This window comes from Pygoscelis adeliae, unplaced genomic scaffold, assembly GCF_000699105.1.
Source record: "Pygoscelis adeliae isolate BGI_AS28 unplaced genomic scaffold, ASM69910v1 Scaffold308, whole genome shotgun sequence".
NCBI lineage: Eukaryota > Metazoa > Chordata > Aves > Sphenisciformes > Spheniscidae > Pygoscelis > Pygoscelis adeliae.
Genome location: NW_008825306.1, coordinates 1,714,759 through 1,736,066, shown reverse-complemented (window position 1 = coordinate 1,736,066; position 21,308 = coordinate 1,714,759). Strand labels below are relative to the sequence as shown.

Sequence of the window (21,308 nt, the reverse complement as noted above, 5' to 3'; positions counted from 1 at the left end):
GCTGCGCCGCCCGCCCCTCCCGCGGCACCCGTCCCCCGGGCCCGCAAAACGGGGCTAGCGTTGATATCCTCTTGGAACAACCCCCCCCCCTCGGGCCTCCTCAGTCTGGATTTACATCACTGAAAATACACCGATGCTGACAGCCTTCTCCCATGGTCCTGTAAAACGGGAAGAAAACATAGTGGTGCTGGCATACAAGTTCTGCGAAAGCAAAGTTTTAGCTTGGTGTAAATTGCTGTAGCTGTGTTGGCTTTACAAAGGCTAGTCTGATTTATTTCAGCTGAAGACTAGCCATTATGAATGGTTTCTCCCACCTGAACTATTCTTTTAACCTCTACTGGCTTTAGTCAGAAGGTAGTAAGGCCTTCAAGCCTTAGCCTATCAACTGTAGTTGGATTTCTTAATGTACAGTAGAGGAAGAATGCTCATTTATAAGTGCATCTTTTGAAAAACCTCAAACCCACCAAAAGCCAACACCTTCCATGGAAATGTATTGTGAGAAACCAAGTGCTTTGGGTCAGGTTTATAACAGATACAAACTGACCTCACTTGAGGTTCTGTCACGTTGATTTATTTCTCTGAGAAATAGTCCTTTAGTATAGAGGCTGATCTTACATGGGTTTATCAGGAAAGGTCTGGCTTCCTGGATGGAAATCATTCGATCTACTTGTTGCTGAATACTGCCCGAAAGCGTTGGCTAATTCTACTCAACTTGGCTATTAAATTACCAGTGACAGACTTGTTTTAAAATGTGCTTTAAGGTATAAGAAAATCTTCCATTTTATTCTTGATATTGGAGAGGTATGATGAATTTGGTTCTCCCCTTTAATAAATGCATTGTTTTGCATATTCTTAAAAGAGAAAATGCTAAACTCTCTTTTCAGGTCTGCCCTGGAAAATCTTATTTAATAGTGGATCCATGCAATTTATTTTTTGTGCTCACCTCTCAAATTACCAAATATGTTCCTGCAAGCTCCATCAAAATAAGATGTCAGGCAAGGATATGTTCAAAGTACTGGGCAGTATTTTAACCACCCGTGTTCCTGTATTTGTCACGGATCACTTGCAGGCTAAACTCCAGACTGGTCTTTAAAAACAGTCACTGCTAATAGTACCATTTCTTTTAGTGATGAAACCATAATGTGGAGGGAACTTCTTCCGGAATCAGGTTCTCATTAAGAACTGAATCTGCAAAGTGCTGAGCGTCCTCAGTTGGAGTAGGAGGTGAGACTGCTCAACAGTTCCCAGGTGATGCTAGCATTTTTCAAGATTGGGACTAAATGCACCGATACTTTCCTTTCAGCGTACCAAAAATATCCAGATGTATACTCTGCCTGACTTTCTGTTATGGCAAAGTACTGCTCATAAAGATTATAGTTATAACTAGCTCTTGTGACTGTCATTCAAGGCCTTCTGTTTTGAGGGGTATTTGAAATGACTGTAGAAAATATTCTGAATTAAAATTCAGCATATGACTTCTCTGCCAGAAGCTGCTAAATGTTTTATTAGAGTTCGAGAAAATCTATTTGTATATTTGTATATTTCCCCCTTTTGTTGAGAGAGGATGAAGTTAATGATTTTGTTTTGCTTTGTCTGCTCTGCTTTTTATTATCTTATGTATGTTTCTCTGCTTATGCCAGATCTATGCTTAATGCATCTGAGGCCAGATTCACTTCTGTTACAGGCAACTGTAATTTTCGTTGTGTGTGATTCTGGTCTTACATCTTCATTAGTCTGGAGTGTCTTCTGCAGTGCTGTGAGATCCAGATCTGGCCATTGGATTTAATAGAAGATTATTGTAAAGTGGACATTTATCCTTACAAAAGATGCAGTTCATGTAACAGCACTCTTGTAGAGCCACTGAATACAAAGTCACTGCAGTCAGGGGTTTTATTACTTTACCACCCTGGCACCTGTTTTGTGACTTGCTTTTATCTGGTACTTGGTTGAATTATACTGCCTTGTGGTCAGTATTAAAGCAAATTGCTCTGTTTTAACTTTTTTTTTTTTTAAGTTGTGGGAGGCTTTATGTAGTATACTTGCAGCTTTTTTTGGTAATGTGTATAATCTTCTGTGTTTTCTCAAGGTTGGGGAAAGTTTGCTCGCTTGACCCGTGCCCTCACAAGCAGCCGAGGCGTGCTGCAGCAGCTTGCTCCGAGCGTGCAAAAAGGAGAGAACGTTCACAAGCATTCGCGACTTGCTGAGGTAACGTTTTCTTTCCCTGAGGAACCGTAAAGAAATGTTTTTAGCCTTTGTGGGTATGTTGTCTCTGTGTGAGCCAACCACTGTCTGTCCCCCTTGCCCTGGGAACCTGAAGCCTGGTGGCAGGCATGAGAGCTCAGAATATGGCACATGTGCTGTGAAATGTGTCCTGTGACAGTGGAATGGAAACAGGTGTCCAAAAGACTTCATGTGACCTAACTGCAGTGTTGTGTTCCATATCTCAGCGAAGTCTTATAATGGCATTATTATTAAAGTAACTTTCTTGCTTAGTTTCTGTTCTGAGGATCTCGATGTTAGTGGGATCTTGGACTATTCACTTGTGTAAAATTGAGGTGAGAAAAACTCACTGTTTTAACGAAGGAAATTCTCGGGAATTTTACAATAGAAATTGACACAGTTGTTCTCTGCATTCATTCATGTCTGGTTCTTTTCCAGTGGGATCCCAATCCTGCTTTACAAACTGGTTAAAACACATGTTTGAGTTACTGGTTTTATGGACAGAACAGCTGTAAGATGCCACAAGCAACACTGCAGACAGATTAGGAAGATGAAACCTTGTGATTTAAGTAGACCCTCAAAGTTTTGAGAAAAGCTCCAGGCAGAGAAGACTCCTTGAAGTACTTAGGGTTTTAGGGCTTTCGCCACGAGGGGGAGAGACTGTCCCAGGTTTCCTGTAGCTGTCTCCTGGGCCAGTAGCAGGGTCTCCCTGGTGTAAAAACAGCTTAGGGGAAGTCTTAATATGGTGTTAATGACAGCATGGCCAATATAACATGGCAATTCTGTATCACCTATTGCTGTGAATGCCACGGCAGTGGCTGTGACTCTTGTCAATAATTCTTAATCTTCCTGTGTAGCTGGAGGTGTAAGCCATTGATGGGCTCCATGGGGTCTCCATATAGTCAGTAGTCTGTTAATTTTGCCCCGTATACATCTTAGTTTCTATGCAAAATAAACAACTCCTGCCCAGGCCTGTGCTATTATAACATGTGATGATGCAATTCCCATGGACAGGAACTTACCTATTCAGTATTTAATACAGATGCACTCAAGAATGGAAAACTGTTTTCTGTTGGAGGTACAGAAATAACATAGATCAGACTAGCACAGGGGAAGGGCAGACATTCACATGGACACTATACTGTAGGAATACCATGTGATTATCACATGTCCACGCTGAGGTGCCTTTCGTGTCCTGGAATTTGGAATAGTCTCCCTCCTAATCCTACTCAAGGCTTAGCATCAAATAATCCTTCCTTCTCTTTAGATGTCTACCTTTGAATTTCAGTTCATGCTAAAATGTAGGCAGAAGAATGTAATGCAAAGGGTCAAAGGTTATTCTGTTTGGCTCAGGGAACCTCAGTGACTACACGTTACTGAAGCTTCTCGCAAGCCAGTGAGCTCCACAAGTCTTTGCAAGTATTCTAACTGGCACAGCCAGTTGATTCATTACAAATAATAAAGGGCAAGCGTATAGTTTACATGTCTGAAATGAGTTTCTTTAATTACTGACTGAATATTGCAGTCATTATTTTAAGAAGAACATTAGCCCCAACTGTGATGTTAGGTACCTTGTTGTGTATCTGCTGTAATTCCACTTAAGTCAATAGAACTACCCTAGAGAAAAGCAAAGTGCAGATACAGATAAGCCCACTTTTCTTCCTTTGAAGACATATGGGGTGCCAGGCTTCTTATTCTGGAAAGATATCTCAATAGTATTGAACATGGGATCTCTAAGTGTTCCCTGTTGTATTTTCAAATCTTTTTTTTTTTCTTCATCTCTGCAGTAGCATATTTGAAATCCTAAGTTCAAATTAAAATACATCCTTTTTCTTTTTCTGCTCACTGTGGCATTTCACGTCAATCATGTTTGCTCCAGAAGGCTCTTCATTTAGTGAAATATTATTTGTGTCGCTCTTAGTTCTTTATCACTTACATTTTTGAATATCTGAGGAGCCAGTTGTGCCCTAGAACCTGGGTGGGGCAAGGTGTTGTACAGACACAAGACAGGAGCCTGCCACAGAAGTTTACAATTTCTTTTATTGTTTATGAAATACTAGTTTAAGAAAGGTGTTAGTGGCAAACTACTTTGTTTTGTCCACAGGCCGTGGATAATACAAGCAGTGTCTTAAACTTCAGTCTGACTTTTGCCAGTATGCGTAGATTTGTTTAGCCTGACTTCTCTAATAGCAGTCATATGAAAACTGCTTAAATGGATTATGCAATTGATGCAAGGCTGTTAGGTAACTCTGAGAGTACATTTTGCAATAAGAGTATAAAGTAATTGATACATTTCTGTGGCTTTATCACCAAGGAGCCGATTGTAGGAACCATTCTTCCTGGTCACTGCATAGTACACGTGTCCTCTGCACCTACGGAGTTAGCTGATGTATTCTGTATATTTACCAGGCAGTTCTGGGTAAACAAGATTGTGTCATCATTTAAAAAATGCGATAGTTATGAGAAATAAAAGCAGAAAAATTATAATGGTGCTTAGCAGCACTGCTTAATAACGGAACTTCTGCCATTTTTTTTTTAAACCTTGTTTACCAGGGACTTAAAACTGCCATTAAAATCTACTTCAAGTTGAGGCTTAGCACCTAGCCCTTGGCTTGGGAGCAATTTGTGTGGGTGCCTATGAAAACAAAAGCAAGGGAGAGTGAGAGAAAGCAAATATGTACAGTTGAAAACACAAAAGGGAGAGATTAAGCTGAAAATGAATGATTGTTTTTGTGGGGGTTTTTTCCCAGTCATGCAGTCTTAAAAATAAATAAATCATTGTAACCACTTGTTGATGCACTTCTATGAGTCCTGACTGGTGATATATTCACCATTTTTTAACAAATCTAGGATAATTTTTTTTATTATGTTAAAAAAATGAACATAGCCTTGTGAAACCCATGATGAAATTTGTCATTTCTGCTCTTGAAATAATATTCTCCAGCTTTAGAGAGCTATTAAAACATCATGCATCATTACCACAAATAATAAATGTGGATAATACAACCGTAGTGGCTGATGAATCATAAGTAATTGGAATAATACTTTCATTAATAACTTTCTGAAACAAATATTTCTTTTACTATGGTAAAACTGCATAATCAAGAAATCTTCCAAAACCAGGGCTGTTCCAGTTATTTAGAAAATTATAGTAATGAAATATTTGTTCAGTGCAAATGGGTGGAAGCTCAGCATATCAGTTTATATAGTTGTGTACATTTTCTTCATGATTACTTTTATATTCATCTCTTGGTTTTTTTTTTTTTTCCTCTCCAGGAAAAGTTCCTTTAGAAGCAGTTTGAATCTAGTTCGTTCATGTGGGTGGGTAACCACACCTGACTGCTTCAGCAAATATTGTGTTTCAGGTTGGCACTACTCTCCCTAGAGGCTGGAGTGCAGCAAGAGCACCTTGGAATAGGGCAGAAGGTACTTCTCTTTGCATCTACCTGGCTTTGCTATATGGTGCAGAGAGAGTGGGGTTTATAGCTCTTAATCTCTAGATGATCCAGGGGTAGACTGTGTGCAGCCCTTGGCATGAAAGGTGGAGAAAAGACCTCTCCTAACTTCCAGTGCAGCAACCTGACAAAACCTAGAGCTTTAGCACTAAGCTCTGTGGACCTCCTTCCCTTATTTCTGCACAGCAATGAGCTCTCTTGTTGCACTTAATGCTAAAAGCACATGCTTGTTCTCTCAGATAATTAAGCTTTGTTATAGGGGTTTTTCTCTTCCTTCAATGAAAAGAAGAGTTTGGTGCCTTTGAAAGCTCTTGGCTGGCAGTCTCGGAGGCTGCAAGATCTTTGCCAATCTGTAAAGTGAGTTGCCTTTCCCGGGAGAGGTAACATGAGCTGGGACAGTGCCCTTCTTCCATCTCAAGCTGTGAAATGACAGTTCATCTCTCTAGCAATGCCAGCAAGATGGAGTGGTTTTACAAGGTGCACATTAGTGATGTAGTGAGAGGGAGCCAGGGCTAGAACTTGTCACCCCCACCCAAACAAAAGACTGGAGACATCCCAGGCTTGCTGCAGGTGGCTTTCCCCACCTTGCGAGTGATTGATATCCCTACGTCATTCCTTGATGCCCATCTCCTGCCCTGTCCCTGCCCCTTCTTTCAAGATTCACACACACACTGCTGGTGCACATCCTTCCACTGGAGACCAGCTGAAGCCTTGGCCCCTGGTCACTTTAAATAGCCATTGGTAGAGCTTAACCAGAGACTCCAAGGTGGTAGTGGAAGTTCAAAAGACTTATTGATAAGGTCCCTAGCCGTTCAGATAGTTTAGAGTACATTTACTTTCTAAATAAAAAGGGACGGAGACATCAATCCTTTTATTTTCCTGTTCTGTAGCCCTTTGAATCTCAAACAAGCTAGGGGAGAGTGCTTTGTACTTGGTGATGGTATTTTAAAACACTGAAGCAGCAAAGTTGTTTATTTTCTTACCAAGTTGAAACTAGAAGTCTGTTCTTCTCTGCACTCAGTTCAGTTTTACATCCCTGCAGTTCCACTGGCTTTACTGTAATTTTTTTTGATTTACAGCAAAATAACGGACACCATAATTTAGCCCCTTCATTATTGCCAAACAGAGATTGTTCTTGCCTTTGTTCCTATTATTCAGTTATATGGGAATACATTAGTACATTTTCCAGTAACTTTATTTTGGATGATGCAAAATTTCCACAAGTTCTTGGAGTACAAAGAGACCAGTGGTGGCCAAAATGGAGTGCATGATACAATTTTCAGCCTAGAACTTATGTATGTATATATAAGAATCAATCTGACAAGAACTAACAAAAGTATTTTTTTGGTGTTTCATGGTTGAGGTTCCTGTGCTGATTAGAATGATTACCAAAATGTTTGACTTTTTCATATAATATCAGAGGCTAAAAAAGTAAGCTTTAGGAGACATGTGATTGCAAAAGAAGCAATTATGTTTTCAGCCTGCATTTAAGGGGTGATACAATCTCCCCACACTGGTAAGATCTCAGCATTAGAACTGGAATCCAGTTAAATGACTGAAAAATGTTACTAGGTGATAGAAAGTGCTTGGGTTTGCTGATCAGTTATTCCAGTGAGTGAATATTGCAGAGGACCCTCCTTGCCCAGTGAAGCATATTTCAGGCTTGGGATCTTATGTTAGGACTGCTGCAAATCCTCATAAAAGCCAGTAGTAGCTCAGTGCTTTCCAACTGATTCAGGTACAGCTATGATGTTCAAAAAGGGGGGCAGGAGGTATTTGCGATATTGATCTTGAGCTAGAACTTTTTTTGAGAAAAGACATCCTAACATTTGTCGCTGGGACTGCAGACAAGCCCTGAAGGGAACGATGCTCTGAGTACACGTACTAACTCAGTACACAACCTGTGCCTCTTCCAGTCACTACCAGTGACTTCTGGGGACTGCATTGGCTGGCCGGTGCCTCCTGCAGAGAAGAGTCTGCTTCTGCCTTGTGCTGCTTCCAGCTCCTCTCACCACAAGGCAACTTTATTTTTAATTTTTTTTTTTGTAGTATGGAGAACCTGCATGAATCAGGGTCAGGAGTGGCAGAGTACTTAATACTGCAGTGGATGTCTCTGAGTCCTAGTTTGGTCTGCAAGGATTCTACTTAGGGGAAAATGTTCCTTTTCCCTCTTTGCTGTCATTCTAGAAACTCAGTGAAACAAAAATACCAAGTCCTCTTATTTTTTTCAAACTATTGATGCCTCTGTGCTAACATGCAGGTATCTCTGAGCAGGTTGTGCTACTTCTTTTCTGGAGAACATATGGGCTGAAAGTCAGCAGGCTTGCAGCTCCCGCTGTCATTTACACATGTGCAAGGGACTGTGATATGACAGTGTCTGACCCCTGTTGTGCACAAGAGTAAGTGATTATGTGAGGTTCAAAGCAGCAGGGAACTTGATCTGAGGCTGTTTTGTCCAAGTAGGACTCTTGTAGCTGATTGTTTTCTTTTGTCCCCTTTGGCTTAATCTGTTGGAAAAAAGCCCACCAGTTCACAAAAAAAAAAAAATAAAAAGCACTCAGAAAAGCCTGCAGATAAAAATCCGTGTCCAAATAATTGACGTTAAAAAAGCTGAGATAAGGAGCATGAAAGGAAGACATCCTCCTATTATAGCTATGTTGTCTGATCTTTTCCCTGAGAAAGTGGCCATTTAATTTCCTTCTCTGCTCCCTATTGCTCTGAACTATGATGTAAATAAATGTGAAAAAGGAACCATGCTCCTAAATAGTTCTCACAGGTTCTATGAGTTTGGCATTAGCAAACACATCTCACTCGAGCAAACCTCCATCTTCCTTTCAGTTTTCACCCATAACTCATCCAGGGTAAATTTTATTTTAAAATTTAACTTGTCTTTATTTGGAGACAGGTCCTTCATGTTGGTTTCACCCTCATGTATATCCATAGATGTAAACAAACACATTCTTGTTCATAGGTATGTAAAAGAAACTGGTTCCCAAGATTTATACTCATACTCTTTTTGCACTGGTGTGCAGAACTGGAAAGATAGTAGACTTAAAATGGGCAGCGTTGATCGAGATTGCAGTTATGCAAAACACCTGGAGCACGTGCTCAGCTTGAGGCCCAGGGTTTAAAACATGCTGACAGATCATGTCTTGCTGCAGTGCTTTTTTGAATTCAGACCTAACTGCATTGTAACTTGACTGTACACCATCAGATGGTGAAGACACTGATCTTCTCTCAGTGAAAAGTTAAAGTTCAAAATGAGTTTATTGAGGCTAATGATAGTTATCCATGGGCTTTGGTCCTGCACGGCCCAGAGAAGAGGAACAAAGCCCTGTGCATTCATGATAGATTGTAGTATAAGACTATTTCAGATACAGTATAGTGAACAATTAAATAGACAATGTTGAGAAGCAATGTGGTCCAGTGGTCCCGGTGCTGGACTGGAACTCAGAAGTTGCAGTATTGTTCCTGGTTTTGCCATTGATTTCTATTTGCAACCGCCTTCCTGCCCATCGTTTATCTGTCTCATCTGTTTAGACTGCTGAAGGAGCTGTCTGTTCTCTGTATGACTTGGAGACCCAGCACATTATGCTTAGTGTCAAAAAATAATGAATGGCATTAAAAGTAACAACAACTGTTCTTAGGTTGATGCTGATTTGTTTAACAGAATACTTACCCTGACTTGCTTACCATTTGGTGGTGATAAAAGGAGTTAATGGACATGCATTTTTATCAGCTGTTGTACTGAGCTTGAGAATCTACAGTGTGAAAAATAGCATTTTTATCAGCTGTTGTACTGAGCTTGAGAATCTACAATGTGAAAAATAACATGAAAAAAATTAAGCATGTTTTCTTTTTCTCCTGAAATCTCTGTGACTACAGGTACTGCAGCTGGGCTCTGAAATCCTCCCGCAGTACAAACAAGAGGCACCAAAGACTCCGCCGCATATAATTTTGCATTATTGTGTTTTCAAGACTACCTGGGACTGGATCATCTTGATTTTAACCTTCTACACTGCTATTTTGGTCCCTTACAATGTCTCCTTTAAAACCAAACAGAACAATGTGGCATGGCTAGTAGTCGACAGCATTGTAGATGTAATTTTTTTGGTAGACATTGTGCTTAATTTCCATACCACCTTTGTGGGGCCGGCAGGAGAGGTGATCTCTGACCCGAAGCTGATTCGCATGAATTACTTGAAGACCTGGTTTGTGATTGATCTGCTCTCATGCTTGCCGTATGATGTCATCAATGCATTTGAGAATGTCGATGAGGTCAGTATACTAGTTCTGCTTCCATACATTAATTATTACTTAATGGTTGGGGGGAGGGGGAGGGAGAGAAGAAAGAAGTGTATGCTTTTAAATATATTGAATTAGTGTACATATGTCTCTAGTAGCTGCCCTCAGCCCATGTAGAAGTTTGCTTATGAGTCCTAGCCAGAAGGGTCCATCTTTAACTGCACTGGGAGAGGCTGAGGTTTTTGGTGTCAGAAATCCGTGTTTATTTTCCTTCATTCTACATCCTCAGAGTACAGGAGGACAGGCAGGAGCAGACAGCAGGACCTCTGTACAGCACTGAGGAAAACTGCTTCATCTGACTTACCACCAATAGCTTGAACTGGTGTGTCAAGATAGTTTCTTGGGGCAGGGTTCTCTTGCTTTCACTGTTGACCGAACTGGGTATGTCCACTAATGGCAATTCTTCACATGAACAATTGGAAAGTATAGTACACTTTTCTCAGCTGCTTCTAATACAATATAGCAGGTGGCAGAGGCAAGCAGTGACTCACTAAATCTTCTCAGACCACCAGAAAGTACTGTGTGGGTATCTGGTGATCCATGCAGCATTGTTGGGCAACAGTTGTTTCAGAGGAAGGTGAAGCAATTGAAGATGCTGTTTTGACACTTGTTTGGTAATTCCATAATTAGAAGAAAGGATAAGGAGAAATCTGGAAATCTAGACTCCTTCTTAATTCTTGCTCATTTCTTTGGGAACAGGTTACAAACCAGCAAAAGAACTAACATTCAGATGCTTAAAACCACAATACTATCCCATTTTAACTGCTTGTTCTCCTACTGGATCAGGCTGCCAAGAAAATATTCCTAAACTAAATATATTAAGGTTCCATGCCTAAATCGTTCAGACAGTTAATGAATTGTTAATAAAATCTTAAAGAGGATTCCAGCAGTCCACTTTTTAATTACATGTTATAAAATCTGTACCATCAAATAATTATGTGTCTGTATTTATCTGACACATGCTAAACCTGTAACACACATACACATCTCATCAGTGCTTAGTATTTAATTTTTAGCCTGTAAAATTTAGTTTTTATGAGTCCCTTTAAAATATGCCCATGTTATAAAGGGCAATGTAGCTATTAAAAGAAAATTATGCCAAGTGAAATATCTGGGTAAAAGCATAAAACTGCATTACTTTTGTAAAAATACACTACACAGGTTTTTATCAAATATAAAGTATTTAAAGTATTTTGCTCAATGACTTGAGGACAAGTAGGCAAACTATTGGATGCAGTAGAAAAACCATAATGTTATTTGATATTTAATTCCCTAGAGAGGTTTTCATTTTATACAAAGCTGCAGACTGAAATAACACAGATGAGATCAAGCAAAAAAGCCTTGTGAGACCTGTCCTTAAATATTTGTTTGTCATAAAAAGGACCCAGGCTGCAAATTGTTGTGCAGGGCTTTCACATATTACTTTGCCATGGCACTGATAAAGCAATGGAAGGAGTGGCCATGTGTCATTTTCTGACATTTAGCCTGAAAGATTTAAAAAAAAAAATAAATTAAAAAGAGCAAGATAGAGGGAAAAAAAAGAAGGAAGCTTTTCTCACCCACTGCAGATAGTAGCAACCTGCTGATGATTTTGCTGGAGGAATATTTCATAACTGTAGACTGTTGATGTGACCTACAGAACATCCCTGAGGAAAATGTCTATACCAGTAGCTGTGACAACCCTTGAGCTGAGCACAGGCGCTCTCAGACTCATGGTAGCAATTCTGCAGAGAAATTCTTGTTGTGTGAGTTTGAATTTCTCCAGGGTCTCCGTCTCAGTGTTGCCTTGTAACAATGAGGAGCTGATTGGTACTTCAGTTTTCCTATGGCTCTTCAACAGTCTCGTTAATCAGTATAACAGTGTTAGTTTTAGTTATTCTAGCTATTGTGCCTAAGGAAAAGAACATTTTCTTGATGCTATCCTTTCAAGACTGTTCGTCTCTATTTCCCCAAGTGGGTCCTGTCATTTAGCTGGTATAAATCATTGTAGGGTTGTTAGAGCAGAGTTGCCACTGGTATGAATTGCTGTACTTCTATTAAGGGCTCATACACTGGTTTACAGGACCTGAGGGGATTTGCCAGCAATGCCAGCAGAATAACGTAGTGCACATCAGGTGGGGATTTAGGACAGTATATGCTGATCACTGTTTCATCAACTGCCTGTAGAGAGAAAGATAACCTCTTATTAAAGAAGAGGAAAAAAAAAGCCACATTCAAGGTGTCTTGAAAGTAGAAAGGCTTTGCCTTTTATCTTCTTCTCTGTTGTGCAGAGCGTTGCCTTGTGGGTCAACACCCTTTCTTTCAAACTTGTTGGTTTAAATTTTACCTGTCTCTCACCCTGGATTACACACCATATTGCTTCACAGTTGGATTAAGTCAGCTGTGAGGCTGTGCTGCTCAAGTGATAAGTAGCCGAACTGGATTGTTATCTGTGTGTCACTTCGATTTTGCTAAAGGGAATTCCCTCGGAGCCATGAGGCTGGAGTTAGTAGGTGGCCATGGCTGCTGCAGGGATTTTTTTTTTTCAGTCCTAATGTGAATACTCTTAAAAAAGTATTAAGTGGTGATAACATGAGATGAAGAGTATTTCCTGTTTCAATGTTTTCCATATATGATTTTAAACAGGAGGAAATAGAATCCTGGCTTTGTTGCAGTCCCTATAGTGAAGGGGGACTGGGGCAGGTGGAAGCTCACTGTTTTTCCTGCCTGCTGTCATTCTCTGTTAAAGGAAACATCACTGAAGACACTGAGGATGTCATGGAGGAACTAACTTGACAAGTCAATTTGTTTTTAAGAATGCCGTAATTACTGTGATGGAGACGAATTGATTTGCAAGGGATACAGGACCTGGAGCTGAAGAAGTAAAAAGCTGTTTATATAGAGTGTTGAGGCTCTGGGTAGTTTTGGGACTGTCCCATCACTTAGCTCTTGGTAGATTAATAGTGAAATCATTTTTGTCATCTTTAAAGTGATCCACTGATATAAGATTAATTATAACATATGAAACTAGAGTTGATCAATATTTTTGACAAGCAGATACTAATTTTAAAAAATTCTGATATTAAATTTTTTTTCTATTTTGAAGTAACTTTTTGTTTTTCAATTTACTTCACTATTCCATTATAAGATATAATGGAAAATATTTTCTTGAAACAAAACTGAGTGTGACTTCTGTGTTTTTTCAGGCAATTTCAAAATTCTTTGGGTTTGTTGCAGTTTGGAGCATTGGTATATTTTCAATTCACATTTTTTAATATAATTGAAATTCCAGTTTCCTCTCTGCACTGTTGAGAACATTTTTGTCCACAAAAATACTTTGAATTCATTAACTATTAATCAATACAACTATTAATAACGACAATTAATACAAGAGGCACTTAGGTATGAATAGCCACATTCTACAGATGGAAGAGGAAAGAAAAAACATTAATGTCTTTGTTCAAGACCATAGAATTAAATATGAGACTGTATGAAGCTTCTGATCTCAAGTGCTGTGCTCAAAGAGACAGTACAGTATCTCATATTCAGACATGAACAGAATTCAACAAATGAAGGAACGAATAGCTGTAGAGAAATTTCCATTGTTACCCAAATGAAAGAAAAGTTATAAATGTTTCTCCTGGCTTTTCTATATGGGAAGCTAATTATACAGTTAAATACAAATTGCTTTCTTGACCTGCCATAGAACTTCAAGAAAAGAAAATATTCCACTGATTGATGAATTGACTTAATGCAAGGCTTAGACTTTCTACTGTTAAGACAATACATCATGCTGTAGTATAGTTTGAGTAAGAAAAGAAAGTATTGCTCTACAATTTACACAGCCCTTAAAACATGTGGTATTAGTCTCTTTTGAATTTGAATGATCACAATAACATTTGTCAGTAATCCTTTACAGTAATTAGTATTATTCCTCACTTAAGAAAATACCACCTACTTTGGGGGATAATGTTATCTTTTTGTGTTCAGACATCAATCAGTAGATTTAATAAAAAACAGGCTTAAAGAAAATGCCACAATTTTTGCCAAGGACAATGCAATTGAAGACTTTGAATGCCAAAGGCAAGTTGAAGCATATTTTTGCAGTGTCAGCTTGAGCAATTTTGTACTGTGGTTTTCAGCCATAATACCATAAGATGTAATTTATATTGGAAAAAATTTGACTTACTACATGTGACACTGTTGTTGTGAAATCTCATGGTAGGAGTGGAATCCAGTCATGTCACCACCATACAAATCTCTCAAATAGGGAGTTTGTAGTAGTAATTGCCATCCGTATGTGAACAGAACACTATGATCAATTGTGCCAAATTGAGAACCATATATCACTCTTATTAGGTGAGGTAGAAGAGAAATAAATGCATAGTAAAAGATCATCAGGAAAGATGTATTCAATATAAATGATCTAGCGTTCACTTAAGTGGATGAGTAAGAGAGAAGCTAGCATGTAGGCAACGAAGGTTTACAGCTTTGAAAGGACAAAATTTATGATGGTAAGAAAAGTCCCAGAAAAAACACAATACAGAAGTAATAGCAGTAAATTAAGCTATTTAGTGCTAAGTGAGCATGGTGTAGCTGGAAAGTAAACAGTGAGTTGTGAGAGAGGAAAGAATGAATGTGTTGCTGGTCAGATTGTTGGCAACTCTCTGAGGCAGTACTTTTGCAATAGATTAATTTAAACCTTATTAGTGGAATAATCTCTCATCCTAATACAAATTAGCTATCTAGGAATTACTGAAGTAGCTACACTGAAAAGCATGCAACTTCCCTAGTCTTGTTTTACCATTTGCTTGCAATAAGGGACAAGGGAATAAATTATCATATTTATAGTTTTATGGAATAAACAGGGGTCCATAAAGAAAGATTTTTGGTTAGATGAATTTTGCAAACTGGAAAATAGAATTGTTAAATGCTTTTAAACTGCAAACAGCTGTATAATATGAAATCTGTTTGAAACAGTGTGTAATTCACCTCTCTTATTTGGATCTGTCCAATTAGGCAGTACTGTGTTTTGCATGTGAATCTATTGATAAATCTGGTAATGAATGAATATTTTTCTGTGGCTAATTAAAATTAAAGTAGCCATAACCTACTTTCTATGTAATGCTTATAACAAAGCAGCTAAGTATCACAGAGTATGATCCAGGCATAGAGGAAATGTCAGCAAATTGTGGTTCTTGGATGTGCTGAAAGTAGATGAGAAGGGATTAGTGAGACTGCCCGGACTGGGTGACTCCTTACCGGTCCTCCTGGGGAAGAATCAAGCAATTGGGTTGCTGTACCCAGGTGGGGCAGTGGAAGGGCTGGAGCATGGACCTTGGGTTGGGGGGTGTGGTGGTGGTGGAGGTTTACTTGGTTGAGTGTTCCCTTGTGAGAGACCCCCGAGAAATAGGGCAAAGCCCAAGGCAGACGTGTCCTCCGGGCTGTAGCCTGCCAGAGGCCCTTGGAGCAAGGCTAGGGGGGGTTGTTGGTGTGGCTCCTTAGTGGTGTTGGGACCTTCAGGAGGAGCCTGGGGGCCTTGGCCTCTGGAAGAAGGGGAGCGCAAAAGAAAGGAAAGGTGGTCACGGAGGAGGAGTGCTGCTTGTCTGACTTTTGTAGGTGCCTCTGTACTGCAGCATGGCCCCAAGGGGCTGTGCCAGGCAGGAGTTATGCCTTAACGGGCAGATAGGTGGAAGGAGTGTTTGGGGAAGTGCAAATGGGGTAAAGCAGATTCCTGGGGTAAAGTGGACTGCCAGGATATAAACCAGGGAGGCAAAGAAGCACTTACTGTTCAGTCTCTTGAGGACTTGAATCAGGGTGTCTCTCTTCTTTATCTTCGTTTTTTTTTACCCTCCTTTTTTTTTTTCAGTCAAATATGAGTTTCTCTAACTTCCGTCCTTAAAAACCCAAGCTGTGCCTCTTTTATGCTACCCTAAGGAGGATTTGGGGAAGTGCAAATGGGGTAAAGCAGATTCCTGGGGTAAAGTGGACTGCCAGGATATAAACCAGGGAGGCAAAGAAGCACTTACTGTTCAGTCTCTTGAGGACTTGAATCAGGGTGTCTCTCTTCTTTGTCTACGTTTTTTTTTACCCTCCTTTTTTTTTTTCAGTCAAATATGAGTTTCTCTAACTTCCGTCCTTAAAAACCCAACCTCCATGCTACTAATGAAGTGCCTCTTTTATGCTACCCTCTGAAGGGCAGGCTGCCTTTTCCCCCCACGTCCTCTGTTTTCCAAATTGTGTTGGTGTATATAGGCGCCGCAGAGCTCTTCTGCCATTTAACCCATGGGTAAATTCTTTCCTCTGCTTCAAGCCTGCTTAAAGTGTTTCGCTAATTTAAATTTTGCTTGTTTCCCTGGTCTGTCTCAGGTTCATACACCTGGGTGGCTCAGAGACATCTACACTGTCTGCTGATGGGTAGCCCCTCCCAACAGAGAATACCAGAGAAGGATGTGTTGCTGTGTCCCTGCCTAACACCTACTCTGTAGGTTCTGCTGTGGCTGTTAAGATGCCAGTTAGCTCCTCTTCTGCGCTACTAATGTTCAGATTAGTCTTTTTGCTAAGTCACAGATAAGTAAAGGTGTTACTGGGTTTCAGGGCTACTTCTTCATAGCTTTGAAAAGCATGACATGATTTATCATACTGATAAAGAGAGAATAGTAGTCTACATAAGCTATTCAATCTGTATAAGGCTAGAAGAATTAAAACACTGAATTACATTTTCAGTGATAATGTATGGTGATAGCCTTTGTCCAAGAAGGAGAGCTAATTGAATATATTAGATTCTAAATTATTTCAAAAAGCTGCTGTTAGAGTGATACTTACACTGCATATAAAGGGAAGCATGTTTCAGAGACGGGGATCAGTTACTCCATTCTTTTTCCCCCATTCAGCGTACTTGTATCGATCTGAGGCAGAAAGTCAGATGAGACGGCAAAGGGTATTTATTTGAGTAGCTAAATGGTTGCTTTATAGTCTATTTCATATTAGGGATTGGATTAGAATTGGAAAGATGGAGTGGTATTAGATGCCAGTAACACTAAATCTTATTTGGGTGTTTTGCCTCTTTGAGATAAGTAAAAAGCTTCTGAAACTAACGGCTTCTTTGAATCGGAAGCATTGGGAAGCAGATTGCTGTCTGTCAGGGTAAATTTTTATTTGTTAGTGTGGAAAGTGGGATTTCTTTAGATTACTTACGTGTTATCTTTATCCTTGTTCTTCCTCTCAAAGTAAAGAAAAGAGTTTGTTTCCTGAGTGTCGTGTGTATGTGTGTAAGGCAAGCATGGGCATAGTTTTATAAATGAAAAATCACCCTTTCCCTCTCTTCTCATACCCTGTGCTTTTATACATGAATTATTGCTGTTTCTCCCTCGATTCTAACCAAGCTTGCAGATGTCTGACTAAAATAAGCTTTGTGAGTCTAGAGATCTGCTTTTTTCAGTGCTGAAAACCACAGCAGTAACCAGAGGGTTTAGATATTGATTTTGACCTGTGCGCATAACGTTGTCTCATCTGTTGGCTGCTAAATATGGCAATCTGTAGGAAAGGTCATGTTCTCAGACCTAATTAAGAAAATCAGAAGAGGCAAATAACAGAAATGAGAAGTCCTAATAATGACCTGACAGGGCTGCCATGTTACTGCAGGTAGGCAGAGCCAAGCTGCGGCACAGCTGACTTCAGAATCAAATGTCAAGAAAGGCGGCAGTGCTTTCCATGGCTCTTGCCTCACTTGTGGTAGTGATAATTTCAGGTCATTGTCTCCCTTTTTTGGATAATTAGTTTATTTTTTTGTTCTGTTTCATTCTCATTCTTTTAATGGTTAGCTTTTAGTCTCCTGCATCTCCCTTTAGTTGAGATGAAGCCAGAAGTTTAGCAGTTACATGAGAGAGGGAAGTGCTGGAAAACTTAGAACAGATTTGTGTCAATACTGAGTATTTCTCTTTTTTAAAATAGATAGTAGGTAGGAAGGAATTATACTTCCTTTGAGCCTAGAAAAAACCCTTAATGCTTGGGATAAGTGCATTTTCTTTCTGTACGCATGGAAAGTAAATAATGGCCTAAAAAGTGAATATTGTCATGCAGATTGAATCTGTTACTGAAGTGCTAGTGTTCTATATAGCTATAGGAGGTGGGATGAAAGTTGCATTTTAGTTTTTTTCGGAAGTTGTTCATCCTACATCTTGTTTAGAAGGGAAAATGAATTATTTCTCATGTGTTTTTTTTTTTTGCTGTAGTTAATTTTTATTGCTGTTCTTTAAAAAATTTGTATTTTGTTTTTTCTAGGTGGAATTTTATTATTTAATGAATTGAGTTGAATTTAATTTAGCATGGCAAATGAACAGCAGCAACTGTTTTTTATTTGTACGGCATCTAGCACTGTAGTGTCCACTGTTACTGTTCTTGGGGACCATAATGACACAAGTAACTAATAATTACTCTGCTACAGCTCTTATGTTTTCAAAACACTTCACACAGTAATTCATCACAGTGTCTCTTCTCTATCTCTTTTTATGGATATGGAAGTAATGGCAGAAATCTTACGTTGTCTGATGCAAAGCTAGAGCCAAAACATGGATATCCTGGATCCTGTGTTTGGAGAGAAGATTACTTACGTGGCTGAGGTATTAGTGTGAGACAAGGGGTGTACTGGCAGTAGATCGTGTCTTGCACAAAACAGAGAGATACAAAAGAAATCCTGTGTAAATGTGCACAGTATCTAGTGAGTAGGTCTAATTAATGACAAATTATACATGGAAATTTAGTTCTGGCAGTATTTAATGGATAAACTTCTGAAGCATTCTCTTTAAATGTAAAATGTGGGTCCTGCTTTCCTCCGGAACTGAGGCTGATCTGTTTTTCTGTTGTGTTTGAGGTGCAGTTCCACTCTGCAAAGATTGCATGGGAGGAGAGGAAGGGGGAGTGGCTGTATTTATTACTTTAAGGATTTTTGACATTCAGGTTTGCTCAATCAGCAAATACAGAGTTATTTCTTCTGTCTCTCAGGGCTTTGAGCTTGCCCTTTGGTTTGGAGGGGACTTGCTACAGATTCTTCCATTTTCATGCATCAGCCATCACTGGCAACGAAAGTAAAACTGCCAGCCTATTAAATATTTATCAACAACAATATGCAGGTTTCAGCAGTAGCATCTTTATGTAGTGTCATTCAGTTACTTCAAACAATTTGATATATAGGTTTGTGTGAAATTCAGCATTTTCTGCCATATTTGACTAAGTGCTGCATATTTAAGTAAGTGCTGCACACAAGTTATCTCTGTAGCAAAACATAGTAAAAATATACTATTTTTCTACCCTGGCCATATAACAGATTTCTTACCTTCTGCATACCCCTAGGGGCAGGCATCTGTTGGATAGGGTACTAATAGGTGGAACTGTGTCTGAGTAAGGCAGGCCCAGGTAGGACTTTGTGGGATATTACTTAGTCTTGTCCTTTCCCTGCCTGCCACACAGGAGTTCCTTATGGTGATCCTTTAGAGCAGAGCACCTGGGGGTGACTGTCTGGGACCTGTAGTGCAATTACTAGCTCTTTATGAACTGAGGTTTATCTTTGTCCTTTGGGCAGAAGGAGCTCTGGGTTCTCTTAATCTGCCTCTCAAAGGTTATAGGAGTAGCAGAGCTAAGAGGGTGGGACATGCATCAAGAGGAGTAAGTTGAGTTCAGGCTCTTTTGCGTGACATCTTGGAGCCATCTGTAAGATAAAAGCATAAAAATACTATGCACTGATAAGAGCATTAAAATGGACAATAATCTAAAAGTGCAGTTCTATTTTGGAAAGTGGAAATCTAAAAATGTCAATTTTGAATCCAGCAGATCTATTCCTGTGAGTATTAAAATATTACTTGCTAAATGTAGTGACAAAAAGTACCATTTTAAAGTATTGGAGAACGACCTGATTTTTTTCTACTGTATCATCTATGAAACAGTCTATTAAGTTTCCATCGTTTATTCCCATTTGAAATTCTGTCACTTAGAAATTTTTAAAAGAGTTATATGAATAATTATTTCCCTGACCATTTCTTCCTCTTGATATTGATCCATTTAGAATAGACAAATCCTTTCCTCTGAGGAAATCAAATAGAAAATACTGTTAATGCTGAGCTAAAAATAAATGAATTTTTTAAAGCTTTTTCTGAACTTTTAGAATCTTATTGGCAATGCAGTCACGTGAAAATTGTGACTAGTTTGAATATTCAATGCACCCTTTCAACGCAACCAAATCAAGTATTTATTTTCTGTAAATAAGCAAGTTCTTTTTGTACAAAAAACCTAATTCTCTCTATCTCTCGTCAGAATTTAGTAGAATCACTTTCTCCCAAATGATGCAGTTCTATCACATTTTAAATGTTTTTACAAAATTTCTTTTTGTGAATTTCACAAGGGAAATTAGGATAAGAGTATTCTGAAAGCAAAGTAGTTTGCCTTAAATGTTTTAAAGCTAATTTCAAATATTTTATTTTGTATTTGCATTTTTCAAATCCAATTTCTTAAACTCCCCTTCTGTGATTCCCCCCCCGCCAAGTGTTTCTAATCCTTGACTCTTTTTTTCAATTAAGAATTAACCAAATTCCAAACTTTTAAGTCCTTCCTGAATCATTATTATTTTTGTCTTTGGTAGGACTCTCACTGACAAACAGCATGTTGTTTTTTTTTAAATCCCAGTGATGAGTTTTAATTTTAAGAACAAATTTTGCACCACTATTTTTGAGCAAAAATAAAACTGGTATTTAGAATGCTGGGATGGAAAAATTTCCTGCCTTTGCCTGAGACTTGTAAGCACTGCGTGATTAAAAAGCTTGGCTTTGAGACTGAAGCTAAAAGCAGGCCATTACTGGCGACTTCTCAAAATGTAAAATATTACTGTTTTGCTGTTAAAGTTTGTAAAGAGGAAAGGGAGAATGGGCATTGGTCCTGAGGAAAAAGGCCAGAAGGCTGTATTGTAATGTCAGAATGCAGATATTTAGAATGCAGAGACTGTATGTGCTTGTCACTCAGGGACTTGCATATCCAGTTCTAAAATATGGTTATCGTGTTACAGTTTTTTGTGTTTTCCCCTTTGCTTTTCCTCTCCATTCTGAGTGTTCAGAAGTTCCTGCTTTCCCTCCCCTGGAAATGAAGGCCTTATGCCTTCTGTGTCATATTCTCTGAACTGGCATCAAGGCTTTGCTCCATTGTTTACAAAACAAAGCCGGGTACGGAATGAATGGGAAATGGAAATTAACTTTTACTTTGTGAAGGAGTTTTTGCATCAGTGACTTGAAAAGGTTGGCATAGATAATCATGAAAAGTATAGATCACTTGGTCTCTTCTAGATCTCTGCAAATATCTCTGATT

The 21,308-nt window shown here is 39.1% G+C and overlaps 1 protein-coding gene across 1 annotated transcript in view; it reads left to right on the top strand.

Moving 5' to 3' along the window:
• Positions 1–21,308, top strand: part of KCNH1 (potassium voltage-gated channel, subfamily H (eag-related), member 1) — a 180,965-nt gene that overhangs the window by 20,344 nt on the left and 139,313 nt on the right. The window contains exons 4-5 of the mRNA XM_009330208.1: positions 2,087–2,205; positions 9,561–9,953. Coding sequence (XP_009328483.1) covers positions 2,087–2,205; positions 9,561–9,953 — 512 coding nt within the window. The remainder of the gene's footprint in view (positions 1–2,086; positions 2,206–9,560; positions 9,954–21,308) is intronic.